Consider the following 22,428-nt stretch of genomic DNA (forward strand, 5'->3'; position numbering starts at 1 on the left):
GAAGACAATAACTGTTTTGGCAGTGTACGTGTGCCCCTGTTCTGGAGCTGTTTGTGTGGTGAGGCAGAATATAGCTGTACATACAGTGCCAATGGAACAGCCCTACCTCTGGTTGCCAGTTGGCACACAGCATATGGAACAAGAGTATCGACTTTTAAAAAAATATCTGCGTGGGAAAATTACTGGTTTAAAGATGAAGCTGACATTATTATACCAAAAAATAAATCACTACATTATCCATCTTTTTTCCCTTTTACAGAATTAAATGTAAGGGAGTCTGATGTAAGAGTGTGTGATGAATCATCATGTAAATATGGGGGAGTGTGTAAAGAAGATGGAGATGGCTTGAAATGTGCATGTCAGTTTCAGGTAAGGACTTTGCACTTTTGTATCTACTGTGATTTGAAATATTGGGCTATTTATAGGAACACTGAGAAGTGTGTTAATTTTAAAGTTTCAGCTACCTAAACATTTATGTAATCTGATGAGACATGTTCTCTAGATTCTAAATATATGTAATGGGACAGGTTGTGAATCACCCTGACAGAGAGTTAGAGGGACTATGCTTCCAGCCAACTCCCCTGCACAGCTTCATTAGGACATTCTGTAGCGTGGGGCTAAGGGTGGGTAGGAGAGCAGGCGTCGTACATCTGATGTTCACGAGGGAGGGAGAGAATATGTGTATCCTCCCCAAACTTATAGCACTGACTCTGAGGATAGAATGAATTTTGAGATCATACAAATAAATCCATTAGTTATCTTAGGAATTAAATGAATTAAAAAATAGTTCCTTTAAGACATTCATCACCCTGCATCAGACCCTTTTTTGGCCCTAATGATCCTAACAGAATAACACAGACTTGTCAAACTTACCATATAGTTAAAACACATCAAAACCTTCAGCACAGGCTACATCTGAACAATTTTTAAAGCATTATTGTTCATTTTTCCCTGTTATTCTCCATAACTAAAAGTTACTCCCTTAGCAAAGGATAATGTTCGATTCAGAGAATTCTACCAAGAACTGCCCTCTTTCAAAAAGGATACCATCTCCTACTGTTCTGAATGAGGGTAAAGCTACAGGTCGCCCTTATCAAATATGCCCATCAAAACTACCTTTCTTCAAATCAGGTTTCTTAGTAAACTTGTGCCTTGTCTCTATGGCCAGCTTTGTAGCACCGGAATCTAAAATGATTGCAAGATACTCAGGTTTCTTTAGCTTTCTAAATTCTTGGATACAGAGTGCTAAATTATTTTCAAACTGCTAAATCAGGAGCCATCCTATGACTAGTTGGCATTGCTGCCAAATTTCACAATTTTATTGTAAGGCTCATATTTTGGTGTTTTTCTAAAAAAAAAACAGCTCCTGGAGTCATGAGAATCTCAGCTTTCATTTTTTTTAAGTATGCTTCTAGGCATAATAGTCATTGGGGAAAAAACTTTAAAATGTAACCGGAGTATCCTTTGAAGGTTTGAAAACCAGAAAGCAAATGACAAGAACACAACATTTATTACTTTTAAAAATATGATGATTTTAAAGACAATCTCACGATATTTGGGGGTGCCTGATTCATGATTTTTGAATCAATAAATCACCCAGTCACTGGTTATTCTGTCTTATCTTATTTCTGTTTACAATGTTCAGAGTGTTAGAACATTTTGTATTTTTGTTGTTGCACATTTCTACCTCCTCAGCTTAACTTAAAAGTTGCTATTAGCACACAGGAATTTACAAGCAGTAAAATCGGTTTCCACCAGAAGAAGGAAACAGAATGAGGGAATCAACAGAAAATCCCCCTTGCTAAAATATGTGTATTTTTCATATGTAACAAAGAGGTTGAATACTTGTTTTAAGTGCAAAACTCAACTCAACCTTAATTAAGGAGCTTCAACTGAAACTTCCAAAATATCCCAAATTAAAGACTTATTAAAATAACAACCACACAGAACCCGCTTGACGGTGTCCCTTCAGCTGTTCTGCATATAAATTGAAAAGTCGTGCCTGGCAAGAGAAACAGATAATAAAAATTTCAGTGAATATTCCAGGGATGCTGCAGTTTTTCAAAGATCTGTTCTATCTTGGCAGTTTCATAACTAAAGAAACTAGGGTCTGGCTTAGCTAGCTGAAAATGTCCCTATTAGAGAACAGTTCTCAGCTGGTGTAAAGCTGATGGAGGTGGATCCACTTTGTTCACCCCTTGTCCACCCCCTCCGCTCCCCGCATCAGAGATGTTCTGGATGACGAATGGGATACTGTTAAACAGAGCAGCTACAAAGCTGCTTTAAATAATGGCAGTCACAGATCTTCCCTCATGTTCAAGGAGCTGTAACCAAGTCCCAGACACCCCCCCCCCGCTCTCCTTGCTGAGTTGAGCTCCTCCACATGAGAGATTCTTTCCCTGAATGTATAGGAATAACCAGTGACCAACATCCCAGTCTTGTTTCTTCTTAGGTTTTTAAACCTTAAGGAGTTTAAGTACTAATGGATCATCATAACATTTCCTCTTAGAAGCGCTTTTGGAAATGACTTGCTGTCAAATATAAGGATGTCATTGAAATAAACGTAACATCATTGAAGGAAGAGCGCCAGGGGATTTAGTCCATCTATGAACAAATCTTTCTTTCTTTCTTTCTTTCTTTCTTTCTTTCTTTCTTTCTTTCTTTCTTTCTTTCTTTCTGCCACCACATCTATTGAGTTTAGGTGATATTTTGACGTTTAAAACTCCAGAATTACATTTGCAAATGAGGTTGCGTGCAAGTAGCTAGGGGATTCTCCAGTGCTCTCCCTGCAGTGACCTTGCACATTTTAATGATGTCCTGACATTCAGCAGCTGTAAACATTAAAAGGATAGTTTTGGTTTTGTGCTCACTAGGGGAGAATGTGTTCGCTACACTTTTGATAAAGATGTTTCAGTGTTTGATCCTTGCAGAGCAATTTACAGGCTATTTTGCAGGATTTCAATAAAATAAAAATGATTGACATTTATGTCATCCAATGTTCCCAAAGCATTAAAAACACAAACAAACTATAAAGCAGGCATCACTTCACATATCACTGAAATGCAGCGGAAACTGGTAGCTTTTAAATAGCACACAGCAACATCTAGATTGAACGTGGGGAATACATAGTTCTCCAAAAACTTCTCCCATTCCAGCAATGACTCGCCCTGGCCCTGCTTAGCATGAGATCTGACAGGTTCACAGGCCAAGGCTGCTCAATAAATTAAAAGAACCACAGAGATGCTATGAGCACTTTTCAGAGCAGTAATGTGAGTTGCTTCTGTGTGTGGAGTTTATTACATTCTTGGTTACTTTTGATTGGGTGACAGGGAAGGAAGAATAATTTCCTTTAAAATTAACTTTAAAAATGAAATATTTTGATTGCTTGTATGCCAAAAGTGATTTTGATAAACAAGTTATACACATTTGAAAAATAAACAAACAACTGCTGTGTCAAAGAAGTTGATCCAGACATCAGAGCATTTTGGGGGCTTGTCTAAACATAAAATTTATACCAGTACAACCTTGTGTGCAGACACTCTAGCATCAGTTTAGCTAAATCAGTTTAGCATCACACCTGCAGTTAAACAGATGCAATGTCTGTGAGTAGACCAGGCCTTAATCCCTCTTTTTCCTTGTGGTACTATGGATCAGAAAGTGGTGTACTATGAGAGTTGGATCAAACCCTAAATAGTTATTGGGAGTTTTTTCATTGATTTTGGGAGTGGACTGGTATTTCTTTCCCTGGGTATTTGGAAGGTGGAGTGGTTACAGTATGTTTTCTACGTTATTTTTATGTACACTGGGTACAGGAGACATTTACTCCGTCTTTGTTAGGATGGGACAGCTATTACTAAAATACTATGCCAAAGCCTTTCATGGTGGGCATTGATTTATTTAATGCAGTGTTTCCCAATTTTGGGACGCCGCTTGTGTAGGGAAAGCCCTTGGCGGGCTGGGCCGGTTTGTTTACCTGCCGCGTCCACAGGTCCAGCCGATCGCGGCTCCCACTGGAGGGACATACTGGCCGCCACTTCCAGCAACTCCCATTGGCCTGGAGCGGTGAACACCGGCCAGTGAGAGCCGCGATCAGCCGGAACCTGTGGACGCGGCAGGTAACCAAACCTGCCCGGCCCTCCAGGGGCTTTCCCTACACAAGCGGCGTCCCAAGTTTGGGAAACACTGATTTAATGTATTGTCCTTTCTTTTTTTTAAATGGACCTATCACAATATCGTTTGATATTTAACAGGGATCGGCAACCTTTGGCACACTGCCGCAGTTTACCGTTCCAGGCCAATGGAGGCTGCAGGAAGCGGCGTGGGCTGAGGGATGTGCTGGCTGCCGCTTCCCACAGCCCCTATTGGCCTGGAACGGTGAACCATGGCCAGTGGGAGCTGCTATTGGCCGAACCTGTGGACGCTGCAGGTAAACAACTATCCTGGCCCACCAGCGGATTTCCCTGATGGGCCATGTGCCAAAGGTTGCTGATCCCTGATATATAACAACAATATAAAAGTATTATGACAGATGTTGACTAAACTAAAAAATCACATACTAAATAGGAGTATGAATATTCAGGGGATGGGATTTTTGCCATCTTCCTTGAAAGACAATTCCATAGTCTAAATCTTGCAGTCAGGAAATCTTCCCTGATGTTCACCTTAATTTTTTCTTTGCTCAATTTCATTTCATTACTCTTAATTATACATTCTTGTTTTACCTTAAAGGACTTTTCTCCCATCTTGGTGTTTTTACCCTTCAAATACTTGTAGATGATTATTGTATTCCCCTTAGTCATTATACAGCCTCGCTAGACATATTTAATTATTTTAATCTTTCCTGCTAAATTAATCCCTGCAGCCTATACAGAGAGACTATCATTCCCATGGCCCATGAAGTCATTCTTAACCAAACAGAATGATGATTTACTGTTAACAAGCAGTCTGACAGTTTACCTTTCTGCATGACTATTTTCCTATACATTCATGTGTATTGTATTAAAGATTATTCATGTGATTGCATGACTGAATTTATTTGATACTTCCTTTTTTAGTGTCATACAAATTACATTCCTGTTTGTGGATCAAATGGAGACACTTACCAAAATGAATGCTTCCTCAGGAGAGCTGCTTGCAAACATCAGAAAGAGATAACAGTGGTAGCAAGAGGACCTTGTTATTCTGGTATGTAAGATATGATTGTGCAACATTAATAAATAAGGTTGTGTCTTTTTTATTAAAGTGCTTTTCATTTTTTTCATGCTCTTTGTAGAATTAATTTTCAAAAAATGCAGAAATCTCAGATGACCTTTAATTATGAAACATTGTCACCAGCAGATACAGGGTTTCTTCTGTATGTTAGCCAATCCAAACATTTTTTCTTTTTAAATATTTTTAACCTAGGAAACAATTGGTGAATGCTTTTGATGCAAAAGAAAAATCTTGATTATCACCTAATGTTAGTCATTTCTTCATGACTCATGTCTTGGGTGTACAGAGTTAAAACTATGTTCAGCAAAGGGATCCACCCAGCACATCCTACAGCTGCAGAGAGCCACACTGAATGTAATAGAGCTCTTTGGCATGTTCCTAGGCAGGTCCATTTGCAGGATCTTGCCACATATTTACAAACAACCACATGTATTGTGGCAAGGCAGTGGCTAATACAACCTTCTAGCAAATGGAAAGAAACTAAAAGCTTTGTTGTAATCTATTCAGGGGAGAGACCCAACTGTATAGATTTACTATCTAGAGTAAAAGGTGACTCTTCTCTAACCCTTTAGCAGTGCAGAATATGAGAGTATCTTCTTGTTTCCTCTTTCCCTTTACTCCTTTCTGGAACAAAATTTGGATTGGTTCAGTAGTTTTGGACTCTCCCTTTAGAAGCAGAAACCTCTCTGGGAGCAAACAGCTTCTGAGTTCAGGTTCCAGTTCGGTGTCTCCATGAACAGGAGGTGATGGTGGTTTTGGATTAGGCTATATTAGGGAGAAGGTAAATCTATTTATTGTAGATTCATGGGCACCTCTTTTTCCTTTTCCCAAACCTACCCACCCTCTATTTTCATGGCTTTTCTACATCAAACTGATAGCTTTATTTTCTAGCACTATAATATTGTAGTGATTTAAAATCAAAGAAAACCATATGGAAGAATTCTAGCCAAAGGCTTGAACACAAGAAAACTTCATTGTTAGAGCTTTCTTGAACCTATGTGCAGATTTCAGTCTCTAAGGCCAGTTCACTGGGATATAGACAAGTGGCTGGCTTCCTCAAAACTGGCCATCTCAGAAGATTTCAGTGAATGATTAATGCACCAAAATCTAATTTTGGGGGACTCATCTGGCCTATATCTGGTCCACGGGAGGTTTTCACAGACATTCACGTCTAAAGAAATAATTGGACTTCATTATCACTGGCTTGCACATGGCCAAACTGTAAAAGTCCAAGAGCTTTCCAATCTAACACCTCATTAGTCTCTTCAGTTCTGCTATGGATACACCAGTAACCAGAGAAAGCAGGTTTCTTTGGAGGAAACTTATTTGTGGTGTGATCCAGTGCCTTTTTCATATCATTAGGGGAGTAAACCATGCATAAATGTTCAAGTTCTCCAAGTGTGAAGACTTGATATAGAATTGTTATAAAGCTTTGTCTTGACTAGAATATATTGAAATGGAGGAAACCCCACCTTTGGATGGAGCTAAGGAAGTGAAATCTTAAATGGCAGCCAAAGACCAGGCAGAGATACTGGACCCTGAAGCCAAACTACAATGAAACAAGAGAAGATGCTTTTATGGTCCAGTCACTTTCTCTTCCCAACCTCTAGTGTTCCTTATAGGTAACCATCAATGCTGCCTTTATTTCACTCAAGGAAAACTACCTGATTCTCTGAAACAAAAGTAAAATTCTCCCCCACAACCCCATACCGTACTTAGAATCTGCAGCCTTTAAATAGAGAGGTGGAGGAAGAGGACTTAGAACACTGAAGCAAATCCAGTGAAGTGTTTAGGCCCTAAGAGGATCAAGTCATATGGGGTTTGTCCCAGGGCTGTGCCAAGCTAAGAGTACTCTCATCTTCAGATCTCTGGTTGCTAATCACCACTTCACTTAGATATATGTCTCAATGCTCTGGGGAGATTCCTTCTTTCCATTTCCTTTTTCTCAAAGATCTACACAAAAAGAAGGGAATTCAGGACATGAAGCATCACTTTATAACAATCATCATAGTAGCTGAAGACATGTTTTGAGACACAATGGACCAAAATATACAGAATATACACTTGACCCTAAGGGCTTGATTCTGGCTTCACACCAGTTTTACACTAGTATAATTCCATTGACTTCAGTGGAGTTACTCCTGATTTACACCAGTATAACTGAGATCATAGCCAGGCCCTAAGTGTCTGCTTTTTTCCATTAAATCCTGGATCATAACACCATAAATTCCTTCCTCTGGGGCTCATCCTGTTCACCTGGAGTACTTACCCTGTGATCTTAAGTAATTGTATGTGAACGTTTTTGTGCTCTTGATCTGCATGATGCATACAGTCAGAAACAGACTCTTCAAATTACATCAAAATAAATACAACATATGCACATTAATTTTCAACTAGCCCACCAGAATTTGCTGTGATAATTCTTTTTGTTCTGAGATGCCATTAGGAGTTCAGAGCTCTGCCTGGCTGCAGCCAATCAAATGTTCACCAACTTCATGGTGGTCCTAGCTTCAGTCCTTTGAAGGAAAGGCCCATTCATCCACGCACACTTCGACAACTGTTAAAACTACTGTAGGATTGCATTAGATAGGATCCATTAAACTGGGGCCATTGATTCCTGGAAGCACAAATTGTGGGGGGAGGCGGGGGAGAAAGGGAGGTGATGAAGGGAGGTAAACCAACCTTGCTCTAGCTTCTTTTCAGGAGCTGGTTTATTTGGGGACCTATTCAATACTCAGCATCCTGGAGCAGAGGGCGCAGGTGTCTGTTCTGATGCAGGTTTTTATGGCCTGGACGGGTCTCAACGTGTTGGGATCTGTGACAGCTTACATCAATGTGGTTCTCTAGCTGCAGGTTCACATGAATCCTATGGTGTTCCAGCTGCTCAGCCTCAGGTCATCACATTTGTGGCTGTACACATCTGGGGCAATAATATATTTGAGATTCACCTTTCACAAACCCCAGGCCTTATGCTAGCTCTCAGTTAGCGATTACAGTAGGGTTACCATATTTAGTGCCTCCGAAAGGAGGACACTTTAAAGGGGCCCCAGCCCCGCCCCCAGCCCCGCCCCCGCGTCCGCCCCAACCCCGCCCCCTCCCCAAAGTCTCCGCCCCCTCCCCTGCTTCCCGCGAACATTTGAGTCGCGGGAAGCCTGAAGCAGGTAATGGGGGGGTGTGGGGGGGGGGGAGGAGGCGCGGCCCACCCCCAGCACCGCAGGTCCCCAGCCCGTCCCCCGAGCCCCCGGCCCGGCCCGGCACCGCCGGCCGAGCCCCCGACCCGGCACCCGAGTCCCCGGCCGGGCCCGGCACCGGGCCCCCCCGAGCACCGCCGGCCGAGCCCCCGGCCCAGCACCCGGCCCGGCACCCGGCCCCCCCGAGCACCGCCGGCCGAGCCCCCGGCCGAGCCCCCGGCCTGGCACCCGGCCCCCCCGAGCACCGCCGGCCGAGCCCCCGGCCCAGCACCCGGCACCCGAGCCGCCGGCCGAGCCCCCCGGCCCGGCCCCGGGCCCCCCCGAGCACCGCCGGCCGAGCCCCCGGCCCGGCACTGCCGGCCAGGCCCCCCGAGCCCCCAGCCCGGCACCGGGCCCCCCCGAGCACCGCCGGCCGAGCCCCCGTCCCGTCCCGGCACCCGAGCCCCCGGCCCGGCACCCGGCCCCCCCGAGCACCGCCGGCCGAGCCCCCGGCCCAGCACCCGGCCCGGCACCCGGCACCCGAGCCGCCGGCCGAGCCCCCCGGCCCGGCCCCGGGCCCCCCCGAGCACCGCCGGCCGAGCCCCCGGCCCGGCACCCAAGCCCCCGGCCCGGCACCCGGCCCCCCCGAGCACCGCCGGCTGAGCCCCCGAGCCCCCGGCCCGGCACCCGAGCCGCAGACCGCATGTCCGATTTTCCCGGACATGTCCGGCTTTTTGGGATTTCCCCCCGGACGGGGATTTGGAGCCCAAAAAGCCGGACATGTCCGGGAAAATCCGGACGTATGGTAACCCTAGATTACAGGGTGGCAAGATACACTGGTTACTAGGCTGGAATTCTTTCAGTACAGTAACTCCTCACTTAAAGTCGTCCCAGTTAACGTTGTTTTGTTGTTATGTTGCTGATTAATTAGGGAACGTGCTCGTTTAAAGTTGTGCAATGCTCCCTTCTAACATCGATTGGCAGCAGCCTGCTTTGTCCATTGCTTGCAGGAAGAGCAGCCTGTTGCAGCTAGCTGGTGGGGGCTTAGAACCAGGGTGGACCGGCAGCCCCCTATCAGCTCCCCTCTCCCCTAAGTTCCCTGTGCAGCACCTGCCCAGCAGGCTAGCAATTGCCGGCAGTTCAGCTGTCCCTCCTCCCACTGCCATGTGCTGCTCCTGCCCTCTGCCTTGGAGCTGCTCCCCGAGCCTCCTGCTTGCTTTGCGGGGGGAAGGAAAAGGGGTGCTAATGACAGGTGGCCCCCTCCCCTCTGTTCCTACACCTCGCTTACCCCTTCTTCTCCATATAAAGCAGAGTGGGACACGGAAGGAGAAAGACAGAGAAAGCCTGGGGCAGCAGCTGCTGTCTCAACTTCCTGATCCACTTAAAAAGACAATGCATTTAAGAGTGGGTCAGCTTACTTAAAATGGCAGTGTGCATCTCTCTCTCTCTCTCCCACACACAAGGTGTGTGTCTGTCTCTGTCTGCTATGCTATCTCCCCTCCCCTCCATTCCTGCTGCCTTATAGAGGCTGCATTAACAACATTAACACCAACGTGTTAACCCTTGAGGGCTCAGCCGAGTGCTAGTTCATCATTTAGCACAGGGGTTCTTAAACTGGGGGTTGGGACCCCTCAGGGGGTCACGAGATTATTACCTGGGGGGGTCATGAGCTGGCAGCCTCTACCCCAAACCCTGCTTTGCCTCCAGCATTTATAATGGTGTTAAATATATTTAAAAGTATTTTTAATTTATATGGCGGGGGGGTCGCACTCAGAGGCTTTCTGTGTGAAAGGGTTCACCAGTACAAAAGTTTGAGAACCACTGATTTAGCAGCAAGGCATTCCCTGGGAAATATCCCACCCTCTTCCACCCTCTAACTTCACCACCTCAACCAAGCTTCACAATCATCATAGCTGTGAACAGTGTTAAATTGTTTGTTTAAAACGTATACTGTGTGTATATATATAATATATAGTTTTTTGTCTGGTGAAAAAAATTTCCCTGGAACCTAACCCCCCCATTTACATTAATTCTTATGGGGAAATTGGATTCGTTTAACATTGTTTCGCTTAAAGTCGCATTTTTTCAGGAACATAACTACAATGTTAAGTGAGGAGTTACTGTAATTGCGGCCTAGGGACTATTTTATTATTATAGTATGAGATTTTTAAGTCTTTTAATACTCTAAGAACAGGGCAATTCTCATTTGTAGGGGACTATTTCCATCTAAAACTATATCACAGAATTGGAAAAGACTGCATAGCATGTTTGGTCGGGCTATTAATATTTATTTCTTGTTTGGTAACGTTTTAATTAATAGCTCAAGCCAGGTTTGCAAGGTCATCAGTAACTTAGCCATAAATGTATTAGTAATAGACTGGCTTGCTTTGCACAGGATGCATGGTAAATAAACCCTGTAATACATGGTAGGCTTTTTGAATTCAGAGATTCCCAAATACACAGAATTAGAAAATAATAAGTCTGGGGTGGCATTGGTATAACCAAAATGTAGGACTTCAGACTAAAAATTATGTTTTAGGGAATGATAATATTATGTGTAACTGAGGGCTTTGAGTGATTGCAAGTGGAGCAGCATTCCTCAACTCTACTAGCAAATTTTAATATAAAAGGCCAAAAATTTCCAAACATGCAGCTCTACAGAGCTATTTAGCACCCATCGCTCCCACTGTAGTTAATGGGAATTGTGGATGTTCAGCATCTATGAAAAATCAGACCACTTTGTTCAGGTGTCTAAATAGAGGTTTAGGTACCTAAATATAGGCACCCATGTTTGAAAATTTGGGGTAAACTAAAGAAACGAGTTAAGCCCAGGTTAGCACACACTTTACATAATACCTCAGTCTGAAATTTAAATGCTGATTTAACAAATCTGTTTTTATAAACTCTCCTGCTGCTGTGAAATTCCACGGTTGGATTACCACTCCCCAAAATCCATATCTGTTCATGAAGGTGAAATTCACCCAGGTGCACTGACACAAGTCCCTCTATGCCATTTAAACCTACTCCATGCCATTTGGGGATTTCCCTGGGCCAGGAGGATTCCTGATCTGCCTAGTTAAGCCAACTGTGATGCTGGTACCAAGCAGATGGAACGGGGACAGGAATTGCCCTAGGTGCTTACAATGTTGAGAAATAGTCACAAAGCTTTTAGTTTGCTTCCTGTCTCTCTGGTAGGAGGACATAACTCACTTTCTGATTTGCATTTTATGGGTCATGAAGAAATCAAACCAGTAAATAAGAAATGAATGTTCATGATTTATTTTAATTTGTGTGTTCCTATTAATCAGCACTGCATGTGTAGATTGTTGCCAAGATTTTGACGTCTGTCAGATTTGTATTATATGCCCATCAACATTAATCAAGCACAGTGACCTATAACTGATATTTTTATATAATGTACTCTTCAATTCACAGCTCTCAGAGGATAATATTTATTGGAAAAAACAGTCTACTTCTTTTACTGGGACTTCTAAACTGAAAAAATAGCATGCTATTTGCATAATTAAAAGCAAATAATATAGCTCTATTAAATATATATCATATTTTTTCAGTTTGTTTTATCTCTTTATGACACACTGCGCTGCAGTGAAGAATGACTCTCCTAAGACATCTTTTAATTTAAACTGGTGTTCTTCAGTTTGAAGTAATCAAACTCTTATTATGAATCCTGACTTCACCAGTTTTTACAGTTTGTGGGGGTTTTTTCTGTAGGTGATTCACAATGAGTGTAATTAGAAGTACATATATGAAAAGAACTCCTTATGCACCTCTACCCAGATATAACGCGACCCGATACAACACGAATTCGGATATAACGTGGTAAAGCAGTTCTCCGGGGGGCTGGGGCTGCGCGCTCAGGCGGATCAAAGCAAGTTCGATATAATGCGGTTTCACCTATAAGGCGGTAAGATTTTTTGGCTCCCGAGGACAGCGTTATATCGGGGTAGAGGTGTATCTGGTTTTCTCCTTACCAAACCAAAAAAACAGCCTGGAAAATTCAGCCTGCTAGTTAAATTCTTATAAGCATCAAATACTGGAAATAAAATTAAAAAATCCCTTGTAAGAAGGCCAAATTGTTCCATCCAGCCTGTGAGGAAGATTTGCTCCAATGCAATGTCCCATTTTTATCATTAAGAAATAAATGGTTTGAGGGTAAACAATGGATGCTAGCATTTCATCTTCTGACCATCTCTACTACTTTTCACAATCTATAATTAAGCGAAAAAAGCTGCTACAAGACACAAATTTGGATCAAATGATTGCAAAACTTTTCTAGGAATGTGTGCCACAGTGGACATTCATGAGATGTAGACTTGCAAGCCAAAGGTTAAAACCCTATTTTAGGCAGCTGGAGTCCCCACAGCTGCTGGCAATTAGGCTTGTAAGCATTCCTCTCAGAAATCTCCTGCTGGCATATCAAAATTAAGGGTAATTGCCAGCAGGCAGCACTGCTCCTGGAGGGTGGGGACACAGCAGGAAGGGGATTGAGTGTTATTGCTGGGAGTTTGAGAAGACTAAATTGGCATACTTCTTAACAAACTTATTTCGTGTCCTGTTAACTGTGCAAACCTCACTCTGCTGACAGAGTAGCAGGAAGTTGAAGCTTTTTTGTTATTTGTACTAGAGCTGTGAGAATGACCAACCTTTCTGTTCAGTCGCCAAACAAAAAATGTAAAAATTATTTTTGGATCAACCTGAAATTAATTTTTTGGAAATTTTTTGCAAACCAAAAAAATTGTAGGGGAAAAAATCATTTCAGCTCATTTTGTTTGACCCAAAATAAAACATTTCATTTTCTGTTCAAGGTTTTTTTATTTTTTACAAAAATTAATAAAATGGAAGTAAAATTCAAAATTAAAAGTTGTTCTGGATCAAAAAGAGGACACTTTGCATTTTGAAAACATTAAAACAAAACATTTAGACTATTTTTGGGGAAAAAAAATTGGGTGGGGGGAGGTTGAATTAGACACAAATTCACAAAATGTTTCCATCAATCTGAAACTGCATTTTTCAGGAAAAAAAAACAAGTTTTGTCCTAAAAAGTATTGCCCAGCTGTTGTTTGCACTGCGCAAGCCTTCATTTGTGTGGCGGAATGAATTGAATTGTGTAGTTTTCTTTTCCTTTCTAAAACACCAGTCCCTATGCTGATGACTGCTCTGACACTCAAGTATTAGGGAGTAGCCATGTTAGTCTGTATCCACAAAAACAACAAGGAGTCCAGTGGCACCTTAAAGACTAACAAATTTATTTGGGCATAAGCTTTCATGGGTAAAAAACCTCACTTCTTCAGATGCATCTTCAGGTGCTCTGACACTCTTTGTATTATGTGGAACTGTGATGCTTCCAAAGGGTAAAAGGTGGAATTGCAGAGTTGTGACACAGCTAAAGAAAAAGTTAAAGGCCCTTGTTGAGTGCTGTGACAGATGGGCAATTCTAGTTGCTGGTGAGTAAACAGGAGCTCCAGGGATAGAGGATCCTGATGTTTGATGTCAAACTCTCCATAACTGGACCCAAATTCAACCTGGAGACATTTCTCCTGGCCTGGAGTGAGTTGCAGAAGGCGTGCATTGCTCAATGTACACTGGGCTATTCAGTTAGTTCCATGTTGTCTGGAAAAGCCCAGGTGAAATATAGGCAGCCACTGGGAATTGTGGGTGACTTGCAGAAAGCATCCAGTCTTGATCTCTTTCACCTTTGGCCTTATTGAGGGGATCTATCAAAAACATTTCCAGGAACTTAACTGCCATTGAACATAAAACCTGGATGATGCTGACCATTTTATGGCAGGCTACATAGGAAAGGCTGAGTACTGGCCAGCACATGAAGGTAGCAAGCACAAGCTAGTGGAAAAGATTTTAGTTTTGCCTCCAAACAGTTTATGGGAGAAACCAGTGATCTCTACAACTGGGACATACTTTTACTGTCCCTACTCTTTTTGATCATTTGAGAGGTTCCCCTTTTGTCTATGTGGTTCCTCTTATTACAGCTGTTCTGTGGAGACCATGCTGATAAATCCTGACTTGGTTGAAGACATGTGGAAAGAACAGGGCTCCACTGATACTAATCAGGTGCCAACAGCCCCTTCCCCCACATCCCTCTCTGATGGACACAGGTGCTGGTAGATGCACTAAGCTTGCACCTATTCCTCTGTGACTTGGGCATTTGCCACCTTTGCTTATGTGGGTCCAGAAATTCCTGACACAAAACCATTACACGCATGGAGCTGTTCAAATCATTCACATGGCAGATTGTTGGGCAGGGGCTGGGACAGACCAATGGGCCCCAGGGGACTGGGAAACTTAAGGGAATTCAACAATGGTGAAAAACTGGCACAGTCCCCGCCCCCTCCCACAGCGCGAGGCTGCTAACCCCATTAGTGGTGCACATAGAACTGAGATGCGCTAGCCTGCTGAGTTAGCTGCTCCCCTGGTGGCTGCTCAGTGTGGGCCTCCATCCCAGTGGGGTTGTGGTTCCGCAGCCCCTCAGCCTTCACCTGCCCTCAGGACACACACGAGCCTGAGGCCAAAGTGCTCACAACAGGACCAGTCTAGCTGTGTCTGTCACATGCCTTTCCCTCAGGCTCAAGCACACCCACACCCACACCTAGAGCAGCACAGTCCTTCCTCCCTCCACAGAGCCCCTCCTCCACCAACATCTAAAATGGGGCTGCTCCCACTCACTCCATCCACCCCTCCCTCTGTCACTTGCTCCCCCCACCCTCACTCATTTTCACTAGGCTGGGGCAGTAGATTGGAGTGCGGGGGTGGGGGGAGGGCTCCGGCTGGGGGTGCGGGCTCTGATATGGGGCCAGGGATGAAGGATATGGGGTGCAGGAGGGGGCTCCAGGCTGGGGCTGAGAAGTTCGGACTGCGGGAGGGGACTCTGGACTGGGGCAGAAGGTTGGGGTGCAGGGGGGTGAGGGCTCTGGCTGGGGTTGCGGGCTCTGGGATGGTACTGGGGATGAGGGGGTTGGGGTGCAGGAGGGTGCTCCAGGCTGGGATCGCTGGGTTCGGCGGGTGGGAGGGGATCAGGGCTGGGGCAGAGGGTTGGGGCACAGAAGGGGGTCAGGGTGCAGGCTCCGTGCGGCACTTACCTCAGGCAGCTCCCAGAAGCAGTGGCATGTCCCCCAACCAGCTCCTACGCGGAAGCGTAGCCTGCTGGCTCTGCGTGCTACCCCGTCCGCAGGCACTGCCCCCACAGCTTCCATTGGCTGCGGTTCCCAGCCAATGGGAGCTACAGAGCCGGCACTTGGGGTAGGGGCAGCATGCTGAGCCCCCTGGCTGCCCCTATGCCTAGGAGCTGCTGGAGGGGGGACATGCCACTGCTTCTGGGAGCCACGCGGAGCCATGGCAGGCAAGGAGCCTGCCTTAGCCCCGCTGTGCTGCCAACTGGATTTTTAACGGCCCGGACAGCAGCCGCCAGGGTCCCTTTTCGACTGGGCGTTCCAGTCAAAAATGGACACCTGGCAACCCTATCCTGGGTTCCTCACAGCTGTCATGAAAGCGTCTGGCTTCTTGGCCCTCTAGGCCATTGATCCTCCAGGACTTGGCTACTTGCATGTAGGTGCCATCTGCCAGCTAATTACAATATGTTGAGTTTGCAGTAAAGATTGTTCCTTTGCTTAGGAAAACTTGGCCCAGGCTCAGAAACAAGAACACTATCCCTCCATGCTTCAGCATGGTTGTCCTGAGGACAAGTGCTCTAATACAGCTCCCAGATATTTCAGATATTTAAATCTGAAGTGTCATGCCATTGTAACTGTGGCGGTCCTGACCCAATGGGAATCATGAGGGTCGCGGAGTTGCTACCCTTACATGTGCATGGCTGCTGGTGGCAGCGCTGCCTTCAGAGCTGGGCACCCGGCCAGCAGCTGCCGGTCTTTGGCTGCCCAGTTCTGAAGGCAATGCAGGAAGTAAAAGTGGCAATACCGCAACACCCTCTACAATAGCCAGATTTCACGAGAAAGGCCAGATTTCATAGTCCCTGACACATTTTTCACGGCCTTGAATTTGGTAGGGCTCTACTTATGAGCATTAAAAACTGGGTTGACAAACTGATCATGCCTGACCAACCTGATTGCCTTCTATGATGAGATAACTGGCTCTATGGATATGGGGAAAGCGGTGGATGTGATATATCTTGACTTTAGCAAAGCTTTTGATATGGTCTCCTACAGTATTCTTGACAGCAAGTTAAAAAAGTATGGATGAATGGACTATAAGGTGGATAGAAATCTGGCTAGATTGTTGGGCTCAACAGGTAGTGATCAACGGCTCAATGTCTAGTTGATAGCCGGTAGCAGTCGGAGTGCCCCAGGGGTCGGTCCTGGGGCTGGTTTTGTTCAACATCTTTATCAATGATCTGGATGGTGGGATGGATTGCACCCTCAGCAAGTTCGTAGATGACACTAAGCTGAGGGGAGAGGTAGATATGCTGGAAGGTCCAGAGTGACCTAGACAAATAGGAGGATTGGGCCAAAAGAAATCTCATGAGGTTCAACAAGGACAAGTGCAGAGTCCTGCACTTAGGAAGGAAGAATCCCATGAACCGCTACAGGCTGGGGACCGACTGCTAAGCAGCAGTTCTGCAGAAAAGGACCTGGGGATTACAGTGGACGAGAAGCTGGATATGAGTCAGCAGTGTGCCCTCATTGCCAAGAAGGCTAACAGCATATTGGGCTGTATTAGTAGGAGTATTGTCAGCAGATCGAGGGAAGTGATTATTCCCCTCTATTCGGCACTGGTGAGACCACACCTGGAGTATTGCATCCAGTTTTGGTCCCCTCCCCCCACAGAAGGGAGTGGACAAATTGGAGAGAGTCCAGCGCAGAGCAACAAAAATGATTAGGGGCCTGGAGCACATGACTTACGAGGAGAGGCTGAGGGAACTGGGGTTATTTAGTCTGTAGAAGAGAAGAATGAGGGGGCATTTGATAGCAGCCTTCATGACTACATGAAGGGAGGTTCCAAAGAGGATGGAGCTAGGCTGCTCTCAGTGGTGGCAGATGACAGAACAAGGAACAATGGTCTCAAGTTGCATTGGTGAAGTCTAGGTTGGATATTAGGAAACACTATTTCACTAGGAGGGTGGTGAAGCACTGGAATGGGTTACCTAGGGAGGTGGTGGAATCTCCATCCTTAGGGGTTTTTAAGGCCTGGCTTGAGAAAGCCTTGGCTGGGATGATTTAGTTGGTGTTGGTTCTGCTTTGAGCAGGGGGTTGGACTAGATGACCTCCTGAGGTCTCTTCCAACCCTATATTCTATGATTCTATGAAAGGCAGAAACTGATCTACCCTATCATCCTCCCAAAATTCTTGAGGGTAAGAGACAATCTGTTTTGTCTCTGAGCCTCAGGCACATAATCACACTAATTTGGAGTCACTACAGATGGAAGAGGAGTTTTCATCCCCCCAGACTGAGAAGCAGAATCTAATCAGTAGCTTTTAACACAGTCTCCAAGAACCAACCACACTGAGACCAGCTCTAGAGCATGGATACCTTCCAGAAAATGCCAAGGAGCTATTGTTTAATTTATAATATTCCTATTGCATCTCTGTAGGCACACTAATCAAATTCATAATACACATATGAAACAGTTACCTTAAAACCTCCCACTCCACAACCCTCACAAGTTAAAACCCCCACCTTACTCAACTCATCCCCCCTGGAATGGCCTACATACATAAATGAACCTTGCAGTGTAGCCTGAAAAATAAGCAAATTTGGGATTTGTCAGACCAAACAGTAAAGCTGGAATTCCAAAGATGGGAACTTGCCAATGAAAACACTCTGAGACAGATCCTCTGCTGATGTAAATTGATTTCAAAGGATGTACACCAGCTGAGGATCAAAACTTCTCTGCATGCAGCCGGAGTGAAATCCCAAAGAATGGAGTCTTCCTCCCCCTGTCCACAGCATGCTAGCAGAGTTTCTACTGCAGCCTCTAGGCTGGAGTATCCTTCTCAGCAGCACATCCCAGCCTCCATGTAAGGGTGTCCCAGAGGTCTTGTCTGATGTATTCACAAGGTTATGGAACCATTATGTCCCCACATGTCCCCTGCCTCGAAGCGCACCTACATGGTTGTTTAAATGAAGCCCCAGAGAGTACAGGGGGATGTTTGAATACTTTCCAGGGAGTTTCAACGTCCTGTTCACATGCAGCAGACTTCTAGAGTGCTGCTGCCCTGGGGGCTTTCTCTGCCTGGGGCAGGCACTGGGGAATGAGGGTTTGAAATAATTGTATAGATTATGAAAAGTAGCTACTGTAACACTGGAAGAATTGCAACTGGAATAATTCCGATTTCTTCAGTCTTAAACATTTGTTCGTTTGACAGATTTTAGCAGCTTTTATGTCACAGGTACAGAATCAGCTCATCACACAATTTCACAATCTCAAGGACGCCTACGGGTTTAGCTCATGTATGCAGATGATGCCACCTTCAAATTTGTTAATCAAGCAATGCTGCACCATATGTCGCATTGTCTGTTCAATGGTGCAACTGTTAAACATTACACAAGGGCTGTCTGCTTTTCAGGAAATTGGGTCATTATTGATGTCAAGAAAATACCAGACAGACATTTTCCTTATGTTATCTTATTAGTTTATTTAAACAATGAGACTCCAGCATGAGACTTGGCATAATAGTATGGAATTAAGAAGGGAAATTGTAGGTTGAATAGCAGGAAAATCTCCATTCCTGACAACAGCTCCTGTGGTAAGAGGTTATTTTTAATGTGTGGTAGTGACCTAGTCCCATATAATTTCACCCTGTAATTCTTGCACTGGAAGAAACAATTCTTAGAAATATAGCAAATTAGAAAAAGAATTTAACAAGCTGGGAGTCTTGCCCACATGCTCAGAGTTTAGCTGATCACCATTTTTGGGGTCGGGAAGGAATTTTCCTCCAGGGCAGATTGGCAGAGGCCCTGGGGGGTTTTCACCTTTCTCTTCAGGGTGGGGTATGGGTCACTTGCTGGAGGATTCTCTGCACCTTGAAGTCTTTAAACCATGATTTGAGGACTTCAACAGCTCAGACATAGGTTAGGGGTTTATTACAGGAGTGGGTGGTGAGATTCTGTGGCCTGCGTTGTGCAGGAGGTCAGACTAGACGATCATAGTGGTCCCTTCTGACCTTAAAGTCTATGAGTCTATGAGTTTTCTGGCTTGAACTATGAGTTCCTCCCAGGAAGTAAGAACCCCCCTTGGGTCTGGGTGTATAGAATTAAATAGGGCTAACTCACCTGCCTACTTTATCCCCTGAGCAAGTATGCAGGGGGAGGTGGGAAATGAATGGAGTTCTGGCTCTACTCCCCTCCTCACCTTCTGGAGTGGCTGAGCCAGTTGGTTAATTTACTGTGGGTATAGGCCAGCTGTAAATTTCTCTCCTCTTCCCCTTCCCTTTCCCAAAAGGAGTAAGGAAATAGCAGAGGATTGGTGGCTCAGAAGTGCATGTCTGAAGGCAGTGTGTCTTCACGGCAGTGTAAGCTCACGGTATAACTTGAGTGTTGGCCATAATCCAACTCCTGTCCACACACAAAAATCTGTATCTTGAGTTAAGTGGTACTTTAAATTCAACCTGACTGGTCTGTTGAGGGTATGCGTTGAAGCTTGAGTGCTGCTGATGCAGGAGCCAGTAATGAAGTGGGATGCAGCTACAGGGCACAGTTTGAGTTAGCACAACTCATCAGCTGCTCATCCAATCACTTTGTGTTACTAATCAAATCACTGGTCAGCTCCAGTGTTATTTCACAGTGTGGCCACTTCAGTTGGAGGCTAGTTAACACCAAGCTAGAATAGGTAAGTTGAGCGAACTCTGCCATAAAGACATACCGAGTCACAATGACTCCTGAGGCCACTTCTAGAGTCATGCAATTTATGCACCATCCCTAGCCTAGGGCTGTGTTTAAAGTAAAAATGTAGCCGCTGTTAAATAGATTACAAAAATCAAATTGTAAATTATTAGGCAGTTTTTGTTTAACAACTTGGAATCTTTTATAATTTAAAAAGGACTTAAAAGCAATAAGAGAAACAAGCTAGGTGAAATGATGTATTTTATTGAACCAACTTCTGTCAGTGATGCAGCAATGTTTTTCAGCAACACATACAAAAAACACTGCTGCTCTTAGAGCAAATTTACCTTGACAGGTAGGGAAAAGAGTGTATGATAAGACTGGACAAATTCTAATAGTGATGCCTGATATGATGGGAGACATTGTTATTATACTTGGCTCCTGATGTGTAATATTTGTATAATGTTTTTGCAATGACAGTTCTTGAATGAAGAGCTATTCCTGGGACAATGTTGTGATTTTTTCCCCCTTTTATTTCCTTATCAGATAATGGTTCTGGATCAGGAGAAGGAGGTAAGTACACAGTCACAATTGCACTTGTTTTCTGTTGTAGTACATTTTTGTGTGTACTTAAGTCTGTTTTAGTTAAAGGAACACTCTTTCATGTAAATTATGAAAAAAAAGATAATTTTTAAATTCTTTCAGCATGAAAAACCCATTGTGGTGTTAGTAATACATCAAGGCCATTCTATGGCAGTTTGTACCTATCCCACGATGACTTGCACAAACTGTTGCATAATATCTATTTGCACCCAATCACATTTTTGGATCATTCCATTGCCTGCTTTGAACAGTTCTGCCCTGCCTGGGAGAAAGTACGTTTCATGAGGAGCTAGATGAGTCTGCAAAGTTTGTTATAGGCAAGTTATAGAGTTACAATGGTGCTTCTCTAACATAGGCCAGGTCTTAATTACAGCTGACCTAGAGCAGATTTGAACCAATGCTCTTGGGAGAAAAATCCCCTAAAGCAGTGATTCTCAAAGCCAGTCCGCCGCTTGTTCAGGGAAAGCCCCTGGCGGGCTGGGCTGGTTTGTTTACCTGCCGCATCCGAAGGTTCATTGATCGCGGCTCCCACTGGCCGCAGTTCACCGCTCCAGGCCAATGGGGGCTGTGGGAAGCAGCACGGGCTAAGGGATGTGGTGCCCATCCTTCCCGCAGCCCCCATTGTCCTGGAGCCGCTGAACCTGCGGACGCAGCAGGTAAACAAACCAGCCCGGCCCGCCAGGAGCTTTCCCTGAACAAGCAGCGGACCAGCTCTGAGAACCACTGCCCTAAAGCATCCAGCACCCCATGTTGTTTACTATTTCAAAATATCTTTAATTACATTAAAAGTTGCTATTGTGGAAAATGATTATTTACTTTGCTGTGTGACTAAACCCTAAATTTAACTCACAAGGAGTCAGGAGCTAGCTTTTCTTTTCTACATACTGAGAGGGAACTGGGGCAATATTATCCTCTTCACCAACAGGTGACAATCATCACTCCATTGCACCTGTTCCCTTTTCTACTCTGCTTTGTTGGCTAGTTGCCTCAGCACCCGCTTGCATCTCCAATATAGAGGATACAGGTGATGTTAATTCACCCCATAGCTCCTGATTTTAACTTGGCTTCCAGTTTTAGAAGAGATCATATGTTGAGAGGAATTCACTATGATTTCACAGTCATACAAAACAAATCTTCTTAAAATTAAGTTTAATTTTTAAAAGCATTTGGCTGGAAGATACCATATGATGACAGAATAATATAGTCTTGTTTCACTCTAGCTCTAGTTGTAGCTGCTTAACAGGCAGTTGCATTGTAGGAAAAGGAACTACAAACAAAGATTAGGCTGGTCTTCAACGTGTCATGTTATTTCTCCGTGTGTGACAAAGTGATGGAGTCTGTCCTTCCTTGGGTCCTTGGAAAATGTTCTGGACAAGAATTTAAGAAGATTATCAAAAAAATTGATATTAAACTAAAGCTGAGGTTGAGTACATATCAGTAATTTAAGGTAAAGCATTACATGGATGTTGTAATAATCCTGAGAACAAATATTACAAACCCAAGAAATTCAGAGTTAAAGATAAACTTAAAAGAAATCTGAATGTTAATGTTGTCCACAGTTCTGACACCCAAACAGTCTTAATTCTGCCTTGTAGGGACATCATGCAATGACCATAAAAAGGCTCCTTAGGGT

The 22,428-nt window shown here is 44.4% G+C and overlaps 1 protein-coding gene across 1 annotated transcript in view; it reads left to right on the forward strand.

Moving 5' to 3' along the window:
- The window catches only part of TMEFF1 (transmembrane protein with EGF like and two follistatin like domains 1), a 207,409-nt gene that overhangs the window by 125,191 nt on the left and 59,790 nt on the right, over nucleotides 1-22,428 (forward strand). Inside the window, exons 2-4 of the mRNA XM_054018571.1 lie at nucleotides 260-369; nucleotides 5,055-5,184; nucleotides 20,739-20,765. Coding sequence (XP_053874546.1) covers nucleotides 260-369; nucleotides 5,055-5,184; nucleotides 20,739-20,765 — 267 coding nt within the window. The remainder of the gene's footprint in view (nucleotides 1-259; nucleotides 370-5,054; nucleotides 5,185-20,738; nucleotides 20,766-22,428) is intronic.

This window comes from Malaclemys terrapin, chromosome 2 (genome assembly GCF_027887155.1).
Source record: "Malaclemys terrapin pileata isolate rMalTer1 chromosome 2, rMalTer1.hap1, whole genome shotgun sequence".
Taxonomy (NCBI): domain Eukaryota; kingdom Metazoa; phylum Chordata; order Testudines; family Emydidae; genus Malaclemys; species Malaclemys terrapin.